The 16,197-nt window shown below is 34.1% G+C and overlaps 1 protein-coding gene across 6 annotated transcripts in view; it reads left to right on the forward strand.

Moving 5' to 3' along the window:
- The window catches only part of MATR3 (matrin 3), a 30,634-nt gene that overhangs the window by 5,465 nt on the left and 8,972 nt on the right, over positions 1-16,197 (forward strand). For 3 of the 6 annotated variants that reach the window (XM_059174712.1, XM_059174714.1, XM_059174716.1), the window contains 8 exons: positions 5,756-6,843; positions 11,748-11,809; positions 12,766-12,807; positions 13,144-13,256; positions 13,845-13,897; positions 14,730-14,855; positions 15,353-15,478; positions 15,657-15,824. In XM_059174712.1, coding sequence (XP_059030695.1) covers positions 5,932-6,843; positions 11,748-11,809; positions 12,766-12,807; positions 13,144-13,256; positions 13,845-13,897; positions 14,730-14,855; positions 15,353-15,478; positions 15,657-15,824 — 1,602 coding nt within the window. In that variant the 5' untranslated portion in view covers positions 5,756-5,931. Of the gene's footprint in view, positions 1-1,025; positions 1,104-5,755; positions 6,844-11,747; positions 11,810-12,765; positions 12,808-13,143; positions 13,257-13,844; positions 13,898-14,729; positions 14,856-15,352; positions 15,479-15,656; positions 15,825-16,197 lie in introns of those variants that run through there. The other 3 variants (XM_059174718.1, XM_059174717.1, XM_059174713.1) reach the window with 2 other exon arrangements.

A 16,197-nucleotide genomic window follows, 5' to 3' on the forward strand; every position in this document is an offset into this window, starting at 1 on the left:
TAGAACGTGAAAGGCAATAGAACAATGATGTGCTTTTCATGTGGTAAGTAGTTAGGGAATAATGTGTTTTTTAGCAGGGGTGTATATAAAATAGTGATGTTTTAGGAGGTTTGTATTGGAAACTGTAAACAAAGATGCAAAGAGGCCAGCAGAAAGGCAATAAGATTATGGCAGGGAGGTAAAGACTTCCTTTGAAGGATGAGAAGATAATTTTAAGGTAGATTAGTAATGGAGAACAAAGGAAGAGGTTTAATTTCTTCATATCCCTTCACCTCTGCTGCTTTTCCTCAGTGTTATTTAAGTTACTGCCAGCCTTTAAATCTGGTATCTTAAAGCTTACTTGTGGTTCAGTAGCAAAATTCAAATATGAATTCCAGCCTTGAATAGAAATGAATGAGACACTAAAGTTGACATATGAAATGGGGAGTAGAGTGCAAGTGAAGTGTATGTTTCTCGTTTTGCATCTAAGGTTTTTCTCATTGGTTGTTACGGTCATCTGTGTAAAAGTAGATGATTACTGCAGTCCTGACCATGTGTCAGTAACCATTCTAAGTGTTCTATGTGAACTGATTTATTAAATATTTACAGCCTTATGGAATGGATATTTTCTTTCCCATTTTGCAGATGAAAAAACAAATGTTAAGTGATTTTCTCAGTCATTTTGTAGTAGAACTAGCATTCACATCAAGGTATTTGGTAAAAAATCTCCATATATACCGAATGAAATAGCTGTACAAATGTTTGTGGAAACTGAGAATTGAAAGGGAAGTGGAAATGTCTTAATGATGCAAAATAGCACCTTGAGAAAAGCTCACTAAATCTAAGTAGAGAGGAAAGTAAGACAGGCTAGTATCAAAATCAGATGGAGTCACAAATGTCTGGTAAATGGATTAACTTTCTATCCTGTATTGCTTTAATCCAAAAATTTTTAATGTCTAATTGAAAGTTGCTGTAAGTGTAGGAAGAAGAAAAATATTCTGAGCCTGAATAGGAATCCCTTCTGATTAACATGTTTTCTGTTTTAGCAGCTGAAGGCACTTTTCAACAAACACTCTAATATCATTAGCCTAAGGATCAAGAAGTGGGCTAGAAGTTGAATCCAGGTCTGTAAAATGGATTAAGAATGATAATCGTAAAGGACTTTTTAAAAACTTACACTGGTTTTTTCAGCTTTCTCAGCACTACATTTTAGTGTTTTGTTCCTCCTGTTGCTTGATGGAGTGCATATTGCTTTAAACAAAACAAATGAATAGAGCTGGGACTTTATTTCCTAAGAGGTTTATGAACTATTAGTAGTTCATTTTATCGTGAAAAAACCTTTTCTGTCACTCAAAGGTATGCCATACTAAAATTAGATTATGGCACTGAAGAACCACAGATTAAAGTACAAGGTTTAAGCTCTCCAAAAAAAAAAAAAAAAAGCACCCAAAAAACCCAGTTTAAGCTTGCTATAAAAAAGATAGATAGATTGCTCAGATAGGAAATCCATTTTTAAAAATGAAACCCTTAAGATGAGATACAAGTTGGAAAATCTGTTAAGAAGAGATAGTGATGTAAACTAACATTAAAATAGAAATTTACTAACTTTAAGCTGGAAACTATGTTGGTGAATTGTGAGACCATTATAAAATTAATAAAAAGTGTGAAACTTGAAGGAATAATTAAACTACCCTTTACTATAGTTGGAAATGAATCCGGTACTTCTGACTATAGGAATCTTTGCTTTTGTGTGATTGATGACAAAAATTAAGCATCTACCTTCCGAAATGATGCTTCTTTGAAATTACTAATAGTGAACTTTCCGTGCTATTGTTGACATGATTGGATTTTTTTTTTTTTTCTATATTGGTATGTTGATTCCTACCTTTAACATATTTGGCATATTTTCACACGAATAATTTAATACATCACAAGGGTATTTGGCTTAATAGAACATTCAGGAAATCTGAAAATTCTTAACACCTTCCTGGGTTTTTATTCCAGAAAGAGAAAAATAGTATAAGAAGCTACAGTTTTATAGCTCTTGCTTTTAAGTTTTTGTAAGATTAAAGGGTTAAAATTATGTCAACATAGATACTTTTCCTAAGCATCTCTACAAGCTTTTATGATTATACATGTATTAAAAATAGTTGTTTCTACGATGCAGTTATTTCACATAATTGAGAACATAACTAAAGTTCAGTGTAGTAGTAGGTAACTTTAAGACGTAGCATTTTAAAATTCTGAATTTAAAAGGTGAATTTTTGGGGCGCCTGGGTGGCTCAGTGAGTTAAAGCTTCTGCCTTCTGCTCAGTATGATCCCGGGGTGCTGGGATCGAGCCCCGCATCAGGCTCTCTGCTGAGCAGGGAGCCTGCTTCCTCCTCTCTCTCTGCCTGCCTCTCTGCCTACTTGTGATCTCTGTCTGTCAAATAAATAAATAAGTAAATTTTTTTAAATGAATTTTTTTCTATAATGTTTTAGAGATTAAAGCCCTCTTAACGCTCATTTTAGTAATCCTGCTAAATAATCTGCTGGAAGAATGAATAATGGGACAAATAAAGTGTTATTTTATATAGGAAGTCTAGATGTGGAATGACCATTTATTTCTCTTTACCATGAACTTTATGGATATGTTAACCTGTAATTGTGTTCTGTAATATTTTAGTATTCCACTTCTTTGAAGAAAGTAAATCCAATAAAGCTATTGATGGAATGGGAAGAATTGAATGTTACTAAGAGAAACTTAATTCTTAACCATATATACAATTATTCAGATGTTGACAATGAAGTTAACATTTTTAGTGTCATTTGCACTTATGTCATGAACTAGGTTTAAGCTCCGGGTTAGTTATTTAGAGTTGTCTTGGGTTAGTTATTTAGAATTGTCTCGTGTTTTTAGGGTGAAGGTACTGCCTTTTTTTTTTTTTTTTTTTTTTTAAGTGAAACAGGTTTGTTTTTGCTTTGATGGGCATTAAGATTTTAATGGGTAAATTGAATTTTTAATTACATTCTAGATTAGTTATTTCAGAGGAACTACTTTTGAACTTTCTTAACCTGTAGTATAGGGTAACTGTGGGAAGGCAATTTTATAATACAGGGGAAAACAGTACAATAAGCCATTCTCTTTTAAATAGTAATTTAGTAAACACCTCAGTGTTGTGCTAGCCTTAATATAGGCAGTAGGTCTTGCTTAAATGAGCCTTTTAAAATGGCTTGTCTTTTTTTTTTTTTTTTTTTAAATCACTGACCCAAGATACTAAAGGAACTATTTTCATAAGTGCTCTTTGAACAATGCTGGCATGTCTGATATCTCTCTGTTTCCTTTTTTTTTTTTATTTAAGATTTTATTTGAGAGAGAGAATGAGCGGGGGGGGGGGAGAGAAGCAGACTCTTGGAGAAGGAGAAGCAAGGAGCCGGATGTGGACTCAATCCCAGGACCCTGGGATCATGAGCTGAGCTCAGGGCAGTCACTTAACCTTCACTGAGCCACCCAGGCCCCTGATTTCTCTCAATTTCTTTGTTTTAATGAAAAAATTAAGACCTTGATTATTTGTGCTCCGGTCAAAAGTCTGATTACGTCACTTTTCAGTAATAATGTTCTCGTGTCCTTGTGTGGGGCTGCATTTAAATTGAAACTGTGAGTCTTAAAAACATTATGGTTAGTTTTACGAGATTACAAGTTGTCATGGGATTTACATTGTTGTTTGTCTTGCTCTTTTTCTGAGTTTTTCTGACATCCATTTTCTGTTTTGTCTTAAGGTTATCTTTTATCTTCTCTTAACCTTTCCTTTTACAGATCCACCCTTTTCATATGTGCTACAAAGAAAAGTAATTAAGATCTCTAATCCAACAGTCACTGCCTTAAAGTATGATCAATTAAAATTTTTTACATGGTCATAATACTATTATATAATTTCCCTAAGGGAAAGGAATAATCCTTAAAGAAGAAAAACAACTGGCTTTTCTGTATTACACAGCTTTGTCTGTACCATGAAGGGCAAAACTGCCATTAACAGTAATATGGTTACTTTGACATGCTGGTTTTAGAACCCTCTAAAACGTTTTGATCTTTTAAAATAAAGTATACCTGGAAATTTAGAGGGTGCTCATAATGTTTGCACAGTATTTCAGCTGCCATTCTTTATGGCATTTTCTGTGAGACATACCAAGGAAACTCATCCAGAAAAGTCCACTTACTCTTGTCTTTATTATTCTTAAAGCGTAAGTAGTTTATATATAGTATATCTCATCTAAAACTAGTTTCTTTAGTATCTTTTCTCAGTTTCATCTCTCTTGGTGTGCAAAAACATCTTCTGTAATTCCAGTCACCTCTGATAGCATTTCTGTGTCTTTTTAACTTTGTTACATCTTTTTGTAAAATCTAACTAAGTCTTGCCTGCGACTTTTTTTTATACTTCTCTACCACTGTATGTCCAGTGTTTCCTTGCTTTATTCGATCATTGGTGGAATTGGTCCCATAATAGACTTGTAACTTGAATATTTCCCAGTTTGTAATGTAATAAAACTTAATAATATTAAACCACCAGTGCATAGGTGAATGGGTGATCAAATGTATGAAACTTAACCGAGCAATGCTTCTTAATTGAATTATATAGCAAACAACTTTAGACTTAACCTTGGTATATAGTTGTGATTATAAAAAATTATTTCATCAAGAACATTTGTTATGTATGTCATTTGATATTTCATGAGAATCGTATGTAAATGCTTTGCAAATTCCTCTGTAACAATTTGAGATGAAATAATAAGGAAGATAATGAAAGTAATTTCATCCAGAAGCATATCTTGGGGGATTGTGTTCAGAATTTAAAATTTCCAAGTGAATGGGCTAATCTTGTGAAAAGTTTACAGAAATCTGTATAAACACAATATCATTTTCATTTTTACCGGTTTTGAGCTCTAGAGGTTCTGTAGCCCAGAGTATTAACTGAGCTTTGATGGATGCTAACTTAGAGGGGAGTTTCACTTCTTTAAATCACCTATACTTCCTGTACCTGGGTTTTTTCTTGGGAGTTCTCCTATTTCTATATTGACCATATTTAGTTCTCCTTACTTTTTAAAATTAGAAATGAAATAAGCACTGCCTGATACAGGATAGACAGTAATAAGGCAGTTAGTCATATGGCTTAAATTTGTGCAGAAATCCTTAAACTAGGAAGTCACTTGTTTTTCTTCACATCTGTCTTTACCTCAAATTGATTTTGCTGCATAAAGGTCTCAACTATTGTGTTTGGTCTTAGATCTTATACTAGGTACTTGACTCCTAAGCTTCATTTACTTGTGATTTTACTTGGTTCTTTCTGATAGTAATAATAGGTCTCATTTTCTAAAGCAGAGTACAACTGATTCATCTTTGACTTGCTGACCTTGATTTTTTGTTTGTTTTTAGTCTTCTCCTGGAACTTAAACATCATACTATAGGGTGTATTTTTATTCTTCCAAAAGAAGAGACCCATCTATATTTTTATTGAAATTTTGATGTACTCAAGACATCTAATCCTTCAATTGAAATGTTTTTAAATTCAGTATGAAATTCCCTTTAATAAACTTTGGCATGAAAGACTACTTTTTAAATATCTATATGCAGGCTCTGCATACATCTGGAATCTGTTTAAGATATGTAATAAATTCCTTGTAAGTTTGAGATCTTATATGGTTTTTTTTTAATCAACATGATGCATAAGTTTTTTTTCTAAAAAAAAAACAGCATCTACTTAAAGGGATTTATGACTAAAATTGCTTATTTTTCTACAGAGTTGTCTGCTGGTTCTCAGCTTGAAGAAGATTCTACAGTCCTTATTGATCCTTTTTCTTGGCGTTACCATTTTTTGAAGCAAAGTTAACCTAGTTTGCTAGCTTGAGCTTTCTTTTTGGCCTTCTTTTAAAAAAATTTTTTTAAGTCTATAAACTAGACAAGAGATAGTTCTACAATGTCCAAGTCATTCCAGCAGTCATCTCTCGGTAGGGACTCACAGGGTCATGGGCGTGACCTGTCTGCAGCAGGAATAGGCCTTCTTGCTGCTGCTACCCAGTCTTTAAGTATGCCAGCATCTCTTGGAAGGATGAACCAGGGTACTGCACGCCTTGCTAGTTTAATGAATCTTGGAATGAGTTCTTCATTGAATCAACAAGGAGCTCATAGTGCACTGTCTTCTGCTAGTACTTCTTCCCATAATTTGCAGTCTATATTTAACATTGGAAGTAGAGGTCCACTCCCTTTGTCTTCTCAACACCGTGGAGATGCAGACCAGGCCAGTAACATTTTGGCCAGCTTTGGTCTGTCTGCTAGAGACTTAGATGAACTGAGTCGTTATCCAGAGGACAAGATTACTCCTGAGAATTTGCCCCAAATCCTTCTACAGCTTAAAAGGAGGAGAACTGAAGAAGGCCCTACATTGAGTTATGGTAGAGATGGCAGATCTGCTACACGGGAACCACCATACAGAGTACCTAGGGATGATTGGGAAGAAAAAAGGCACTTTAGAAGAGATAGTTTTGATGATCGTGGTCCTAGTCTCAACCCAGTGCTTGATTATGACCATGGAAGTCGTTCTCAAGAATCTGGTTATTATGACAGAATGGATTATGAAGATGACAGATTAAGAGATGGAGAAAGGTGTAGGGATGATTCTTTTTTTGGTGAGACCTCGCATAACTATCATAAATTTGACAGTGAGTATGAGAGAATGGGACGTGGTCCTGGCCCCTTACAAGAGAGATCTCTCTTTGAGAAAAAGAGGGGCGCTCCTCCAAGTAGCAATATTGAAGACTTCCATGGACTCTTACCGAAGGGTTATCCCCATCTGTGCTCTATATGTGATTTGCCAGTTCATTCTAATAAGGTGAGTTAATGCAACAGATACTTCTAATTTCTTTTACATTGTAGTGCCTATTCTGTATTTACCTATATCTTTTACTCTAATTCTGTAGTCTGGTGACACTGAGTTGATCGAGAATTTTTATGCTTTTGAGAACACTTTATTTGGAAGGTAATTGTTTTTGAGCATTAAACCAGGGCTTTACATTAATACAATCTGCCTAGATTACTTCTGGCCACAAAGCTGTCATCCACTGGGATTATCTTGTTGGTTTTTGGCATCGATATGTTCTTCTTAATCATATATTTAAGCAGGTTTTTTTGTCTGCTTTGTTGAATTGTTTTAAGTATTTTTTTTTTTTTTTTTTTTTGCAGTCAATGTGCTCTGCCATTCAGGATGCTAGATTTCAGCTCTCCATCTGTCTTGATTGCTGATTTGTATGTAGTAAAGATGTATTCTTGAACAATTCTCTTTTTTTCCTTATCTGTGGCTACAGGGAAAGAGTTAATGTAGAGCCCTGGTGTTTGTTTCAGTATGTTTCATATTTTAGATTAGTTCATTCTTCTTTTTTAATTTCCCTTTGACACAAACTCTCATACTATGACTGAAATTTTTCATCATTTTTTTTCTCCTTTTCCACAACTTTCTTAAACATACTTCAAAACTCACTTTTTATTATCCCATATTGCATCTGTCCCTTTAGAGACTTGGAAAAATCAACTACTGCAGTATCCCGCTCTATGTTCCTCATAAGCCATGTTCTTTTTCTGACTAGGTTTAGACTTCTGGTATAGTCATTTGAGCAAAAGGAAAAAGAAAAAAATATATATATCTAATTCTCCTTTGCTTTAATTATCACATCTAGTAAAATGGGAGCTTTTTCAAAATGCCCTTATAAATACGTTGTCCTTTCTCTTACAACATTTTCAATGTTACTTATTCTCACTGAATTTTTTTTTATATACAGTGCAGTTGACTTAAAAGTCAACATAAATAGCACTCTAATAGCTTAATTATGATCTCTGACCGTCCATATTTCCTGATGTGCTGTACAGTTATTCTACTTAACATGTTGCTGCCATGAAATTGGATTTGAGGATTACTATTCAGGATTTTTTCTTTACAGTAACATCTGGAAGGATCATTTCTTTTTCATATCTTCCCTTTAAAATGCAATTTTTAGTGACTTGATTTTTTGAGTAAATCATAGATCATGAGTGATTTTGTTTTTAATATTCTATTTAAAAGTATTACCAGCCACTCCCTTTTCTGTGTTTGGCTCTCAGTATTTTTGCCTCAGGTAATTAAGAGAAAAGACTTCTTTCATTTGAATTTACAGAATACTTTGAAAAATGTCTTTAAGAAGTTAATTCTTAGCTAAATTTATTTCTGTAGCACAAAAATCTTTTGAATTATTGTATAATAGATTAAGTACAGCACAAAGAATATTTTAATCTTTAATCCAAATAAACTAAACTAACATCAAATGCTAAATTTAAATTCCTAAATTAATTTTTATTAAAGATGTGACCCCAAACTCCTAGAAGTTAGGGGATTTTATTTGCTAGGTGTCTTTAGTGTTGTCTTTTTCCAAATATGTTGGATAAAGTTTTAGCTCTGGTGGGAGTTGATTTAATGAAAAGGTCCACAAAACTTTGGTGACTCAGTTTTTTCTGTTACTTCTTGCCTTTTGCAGAATGGGCAATATTATCAGTGTTCTCAGATAGGGTCTCTAAATTCCAAGGAAAATAGCTAGTTACAGTGTCTCAAATGAAGGTGATTCTAAGGGACTTAAAATCTTTGCTAATGGAGTCCTCATACATCAAGAGCTTTTGCTGGAAATCTTATTATTCTGACTTTGAGCAGTATTTACCCTTGTTGCTTGCACATAGAAAAACACTAAAGGACCATAAAAGGAAACCCCAAGAGGGTTTAAATCAGAGAAAAGTTTCAGTTATTATATGTAATTAATCTTTTCTCTCCAAATTTTGCTATTAGTTCCTGAACAATAATATTAATAAAATACTATAGTTAAGTGGATCTAAATTAATGAAAAAAAAGTTTTTAAATATTTGATGAAACTTTGGATTCAAGAGTAAGATACCTTGCCCTAGTGCAAGAGGTATTTTATACCTTTCAAAATGCTTAGGCCCTAGCTGGTTTTGGTACTGTGCCACAGTATTGTGAACATTTAAGAAATACTTGAGGTCCATTGATTGATTGATTGATTTGCAAAACTTATATTTGTAAATTGGGCCAATTTTAAGAATTTTAAGCACTTGGGTTGTCTTAATGTATTCCAGTTTCCTTAACATAGCTCATGTTTTCTGAGTATCTGCATTATTGAAAAAAATAACTATTTACCTTTAGTTGTGGTCCTTTCTCATTTAATAGCTGATACAGAAACAATGACTTGAGAGAAAATTCCTGTGGTGAAAGTAGATAATGAAATTTTTTAAACATTTAATCCTGCTCTCTGGTATTGCTGCATAACTTGGAAAATCTGTTCTTTTCACTTAGTGGTAGTGTTAAATAATTTACATGATCAAAACTTCATCTTACCATGAAATAAAGAACTTTTAGGTGAAAAACATGATCTAATTTATCATCATTATTTGATATTTTAAGTGACTTTGAGTGATGGTATTGCTTTTATTTCTTCCTAGGTCATTTTAGAATGTCAAATTACTTTTCTCCACAACCTCAGACTTCCCTCAAATTCTTTTCACTTAGAGTGCCCACTACAGCCTTTTCACCGTCTTGTCACTTGAGCTCATAGTTTTCCTTTTAGTATTATTCTAAAAGCCCTTAAAGTCTTTATTCTGCCATTCCAGAAGTGCTTCTCCCAAATTATCCTTTCTTTATATAATTTAGGTATCTCAAAGACTGTTAAGGTGAATATAGTTTTCCTACAGAACTTCTACATTCAAAATGTGAATCCTTTTACCTTATTAATCTGATGTGAAAGCTACCTCAATTTAGAATCAAGAATATAGGTTTTTTAAAAACCCTTTTGACTCTTAATCCTCGCCTTAAACCAAAGATGCCGATGGGGTAGTGCAGATTAGGAATGTGGGTGGGTTTGGGAGATACATAATAATTCTTTGATCTTGGCCTTCCTTCTAGTACTTTGAAAGACCAGCTACATTTTTACCTTAAGTTTGAACCTTTAAAGAGCATAGAGGATTGGATATAAATAGTTTTCTGTTCAACTAGATACCTTTCCATCTCCTGTGAATTAGAAATGTGCATAATAGGGTAACTTTTACTCCTCTCCCAACACACTGCTTCTCAAGGACGTTTTAAATAAAATCTGAATATTTTTATTTCAGAAAATTCTAAGTTAAGGTATTTGTTTAGTCCCTCTTAGGAATTTTGTGAACTTGACCTATGGCACCTCTTCTTATAGCCATTTTAAAAGTGTCCTCCAATAAGTCAATGGTCTGTTGCTTTGCAAGTACAAACTTTTTATATCCCAAATAAACTGGTTGTGGAGCCAGCTGAAGAGATTTCTTTAGGTTCCTTAGCTATTAGCCATTATTTTTAAAAAGATAATCTAGCTTTGAGGTACAGCTTCCATAGTTCTTTCACAGGATGTTAATTAATTCTTTTAGGGGAGAGGAAGTATGTAAGCTTTTGTAATATAAATCCATTTTTTAAAATTGGGTTTATAAAACACCATTCTGAAGCTTTTCAAGAAGGTAGCTCTTGCAATTTGGTTTCTTATTTTAATTTAGCTCTAAGTGAGTCTCCATTTTAAAAACATTGCCTGACCGTGTTTTATATTCCAAATATAATGTATTAGGTAGTGTGGATGTGACGGAAGTTGCCTCATTTTGTGGGAATTTGTGAAACCGTACTTGTAAAGCAGGAATTGTAAAACGAGATAGCTTTATAAGCAATGTAATGACAGTTAATTTTTTTTCTTTTTTGGGCACTTTTGTGCCTGGCAATGTTCTGATAAGCAGTTTACCTTTAGTCATTCACTTTACATAAAATCCTAGGAAAGTATTGAATCATAGTAAATTTCAATAATAGGTACTGATAGGTACCAAGGATTCATGTCTATTAAATGGCACCTTGGGAATGGAACCTAGTCAGTCTGACAGCAAAGCCTGCTTTTCCTAACTCCTCTTTCTTCAGTTGTCTAAAACATTGATCATTTATATGTGGATTTTTTTTTTTAACTAAAGAAAGGAAAGCTTATTTGCATAAAATAGGAAAGAAGTTAATCCCTTAAATTAATTTTTAAAAATAACCACAGAGGAGCACAAATACTGATGAATGTTTCCCTTCCTAAAATTTGGAAACAGGCATTTCTGAAATTTGCTTCTTTACTTATGGGAAGTAGAATGGGAGCTTAGTTTTTTGATAAATGGGGACCATTTTCTAGAAAAACCATTCCTGTTGAATCTTAGCTTTTCATGGCTATAGTACACTTGGAACACACATTAAAGCTGGATAAAATTAACTAGTCACATAACATTTCTAGAAAAGTAGATAGACGCATGGATATTTTATCATAGAGTTTTATAAAGGCAGTTCTAATGATACAATATATATAATCCAGTTTGGTCCACAGTAGAGATTAGTAGGTCTAGGTGATCTCAAGGTCAGTTGTTATTCTTGATCTTTATTAACTCTCTTTTCCCTGTCAGGTCTATTAGTATGTTAACCAAGTTAATCCAGTTTTTCCAAGAATGTGCATGGCGTATTTGAGGGCAGGATCATGCTACAAGGATTCAGAGAAATGGTTTTAAATTAATTTGTTGTGACTATTGAATGGTCAGGTGTTTTCTACAGTCTGTCATGCTTGAAAAGCATATGTTATACTGCATACAAATTAACTTCCTAGAGTTTGAATGGTTCAGATGAAAAATATTTTAGCGTTTTTTTTTTGTTAATTCTACTAATTTACTTTGCTGCAGGAGTGGAGTCAACATATCAATGGAGCAAGTCACAGTCGTCGATGCCAGCTTCTTCTTGAAATGTAGGAGTTTGAAATACCTTTAAAGCATCCGTACCGTGCATCAGAAACAGCCATTGATTGGTTTTGGGGAGTTCATCACTTGCTTGTAATATCCACATTGTTCAACACTGTAGTTGATACTGACCAGGCCTTATCAATTACAAACAAAATGTTTAGATCTGGAATCTCATTTCAGAATATTAGGTTCAGTGTTAGTGGTGTTTTTTATTTAATATTATTTGTAGGGCAAATAAGTGGGCTGTCTTTCTGCAAATTGCAAGAATTTTTAAGACACTTAAAGATGGCCTTTGATACATAGAATAAACTCGGGCATTTTCAGTAACAATTAATACATGCTCTAAAAATATAGCAGATAGAAAAGTCATTAGGAATTAGAAGTTGTTGAGCAAAATTCATCAAGATACACTTTTTGCTTTTGAGTGACCTTTGGTTCTGATTTTAAGCTGCTGGAATGGAATGGAATTCATAAAAAATCTCCCTGCCGAAACACACATACCCGTTCACTAGATTGCCAGTTTTCATATATGTCTAGCTCCGTTGGGGCTTTCTTTACTTTCTAGTGTCACAACTCTGTTTTTGCTATTGGAATTTAATACTGGAGAAGGAAAACCTGCGGTTGGTCCTTATTTCTGTATATATCCACATTTCCAGTTCCCCATGCAGCACTTTTTCCTCCTTATGACTTACCAAATAAATATAAAATTAAACTTAAATGTATATTATCTAAATTTTCATTATAGAACACGTTTGTTCTTGTTCATTTGGATTATTTTGAAGTTCTCGAGGTGTTTTTTTTTTTTAAATATCCATATGTTATGTTTTAAATTATAGTATTTCTAACACTTAGACTCTCCTGTAACTTCACTAATAAATAAACTCTGTTTTAAAGGCCAAACAAGGCTATTTTATGAAAAGGACAGTTTTATTTTAAAGTTAATTTTCTGGTCTCTTTAAAGCTACCCAGAATGGAATCCTGACAATGATACAGGACACACAATGTAAGTTAAAATTTTTAAGCTCTTGTTAATAAAGGAGATCATTGTAAGAAATTCAGGTTAAACTTTCAAAATTTATAAGCAAATATTTTCTGAGTATCTTCATTAAATATGAGAGTTTGGTATAAGTCACTGTGGGTAAAAGAATCTTTAGAATTCTAATTTTTATGTTAGTGATTATTATGTTACTGTTATTACAGCTTTTCCCCTAGTTACTTCACACATAAATGCCTGCAAAGATTGGAATTATAATCATTAAAGGGGTATTTTAACAATAAATCTTAATTATTTTTGATGAAACATTTTGTATTCATTACATTTTATGTCTCTCATTACTAGGGGTGATCCATTCATGCTGCAGCAGTCTACAAACCCAGCACCAGGAATTCTGGGACCTCCACCTCCCTCATTTCATCTTGGGGGACCAGCGGTTGGACCAAGAGGAAATCTGGGTGATTATAAAATTTGTCACCTTTCTCTGAGAGCTTTTACTAAAAATGAAATGCAGTGATTAGAGGTAAAAGAAGGCTTGTTGAAAAATTAATCAAAATAACATCATATCTCATGAGAAGACATGGTTATTATACTTGTAGTAACCTCTGATTTGTGTTTGAAAGATGTCCTGTTTTCCTGAGGCGCCTGGGTGGCTCAGTCGGTTAAGCATCCGACTCTTGATCTCAGCTCAGGTTTTGATCTCAGGGTTGTGAGTTCTGGCCCTGCATTGGGCTCCTAGCTGGATATAGAGCCTGCTTTAAAAAGTGGGGGGTGGTGCATGTGTGGTTAAGTTGGTTAAGTGTCCCTGCTCCTGTCCTGGTTTCTGCTCAGTTCCTGATCTCAGGGTCCTGAGATGGAAGCCCTTGTAAGACTCTAGGCTCGGCAGAGAGTCTGCTTCTCTTTTTCCTCTGTCCCCCCCACCCACCCCGCACCCTTCTCTGCTCTTTCTCGCTCTCTCAGATTTTTTTTTTTTAATGATGTCCCATTATGTTATAACAAGTATATTTATTACAAGATTTTTTAAAAATCACTTTTTGTCCATAAAGGTGCTGGAAATGGGAACCTGCAAGGACCAAGACACATGCAGAAAGGCAGAGTGGTCAGTAATACAACTCTTACTTTATTTTGGGGGGAACTGTAATTTAACTTTGAGATCCTGTAAATTGAGTTTGTATTATAGTCCTTTATTATAGAAAGGCTGCTATATTGTTTGAAAACTATCAGGCTTCTATATGACTTAGAGTTAAAAGTTTAATTTTCATATGCCCATAGTATAGAGAACTCATCTTGAGTGTAAGAAGTTTTACTGCAGGGGCATCTGGGTGGCTCAGTGGGTTAAGTCTCTGCCTTTGGCTCAGGTCATAATCTCAGGGTCCTGGGATCCTCGCATCGGGCTCGAAGCCTGCTTGCCCCTCTGCCTACTTGTGGTCTTTGTCTGTCAAAAAAAAAAATTGAGATACTTTATTTTAAAAAAGGGAAAGAAATTTTGCTGTCCATTTATGTCTACAGTATCCTATTTAAAAATAACTGTAACTGCATAGGGTGCCTGGGTGGCTCACTTGGTTAAGTGACTGCCTTCGGCTCAGGTCATGGCCCCGGAGTCCTGGGATCGAGTCCTGCATCGGGCTCCCAGCTCCATGGGGACTCTGCTTCTCCTGCTGACCTCCCCTCTCCTGCTCTTTCTCTCACACACTCAAATGAATAAATGAAATCTTAAAAAAAAAAAAAACCTGCAGAGGCTTTCTGAAACTTTGAGATCTACCCCAGTGAGTCTGATTTCCTAGTTTTAAAATTCTCTAGAATGTTGTGAGTTGTTTTAAATACTTAATCTGTTCTGGTTAACTTTAGACTGTGAAACTGTAATATGTAACACGTTTTCATCTTAATTCTAAAGAGACTTCTTGACTTGATTTTTTTTTTCTAATGTATAGGAAACAAGCCGAGTTGTTCACATCATGGATTTTCAACGAGGGAAAAACTTGAGATACCAACTGTTACAGCTGGTGGAACCATTTGGAGTCATTTCAAATCATCTGATTCTAAATAAAATTAATGAGGTATGAGTTGAAATAAGTGTAGTATTTATTCATTACTAATATAGTTCCTAAAGGAATTACATGATTTTATATTAGAAAAAGCCCTCAGTGTGATCTTGAATCATTAATATGGAATGTTAATAGAGAAAAAAGCAAATAGTTGAAGTATGTCAATAACATTAATTTCTAGGCCTAGTGGATTATTAATTGTCCTTAAGCAGTAAAATTGTCATTATATTACTGTAAGGGCTATAAAAGGATGATAATTCTTTGAGAAGCCATTCCAAACTTTTATCAAAATGTATGCAAATTATTATTTGAAGTACAGTAGACATAATAAATGAAACTTGAGTAGCATGAAGGTAGTAAATTCTGAGGTGACCTTTTACAAAACAGCTTTTAACTGTGTTGATTCTGTTTTTAGACTCTTAAAAATGCTTCCTAATGATTTAATATATCTAGAAAGACTTGGGCAATCTTATTTTATTTTGGAAATAATAATTTTGTCCCAATTTTAGGCATTTATTGAAATGGCAACTACAGAGGATGCTCAAGCTGCAGTGGATTATTATACAACCACACCAGCATTAGTATTTGGCAAGCCAGTGAGAGTTCATTTATCACAGAAGTATAAAAGAATAAAGGTAATTACACAAATTATTTCCAGATTTGTACCACCAACCATTTAATACATCATTTTAATATTTATTAACTTTAGCTACTTTAAGTTGTTGCTAGTAACTAGAATTACCTTAACTATTAACAAAAGATTATAGGATACCTACCACATTTGACTTGCCTGTTTGTTTGTTTATTATTTAGAAACCTGAGGGGAAGCCAGACCAGAAGTTTGATCAAAAGCAAGAGCTTGGACGTGTGATACATCTCAGCAATTTACCTCATTCTGGCTATTCTGACAGTGCAGTTCTCAAGCTTGCTGAGCCTTATGGAAAAATAAAAAATTACATACTGATGAGGATGAAAAGTCAGGTAATCCCAAACATAGAAGCTTTTAAGGAGGATCATGGGGAGAGGGAAGGGGAAATAAGACAGTATCAGAGAGAGAGACACACCATAAGGGACTTTTAACTATAGGAAACAAACTGAGGGTTGCTGGTGAGAGGGTAGGGGTAACAGGGTAATGGGCATTAAGGAGGGCACGAGATGTAATGAGCACTAAGTGTTACATGCAACTGAAAAATCACTGAACTTTACCTCTGAACTAATAATATACTCTATGTTAATTGAATTTAAATAACTTTTTAAAGATTTTTTTATTTATTTGACAGAGATTACAAGTAGGCAGAGAGGCAGGCAGAAAGAGAGGGGAAGCAGGCTCCCCATTAAGCAGGGAGCACAGTGC

This window comes from Mustela lutreola, chromosome 5 (genome assembly GCF_030435805.1).
Source record: "Mustela lutreola isolate mMusLut2 chromosome 5, mMusLut2.pri, whole genome shotgun sequence".
Lineage (NCBI taxonomy): Eukaryota > Metazoa > Chordata > Mammalia > Carnivora > Mustelidae > Mustela > Mustela lutreola.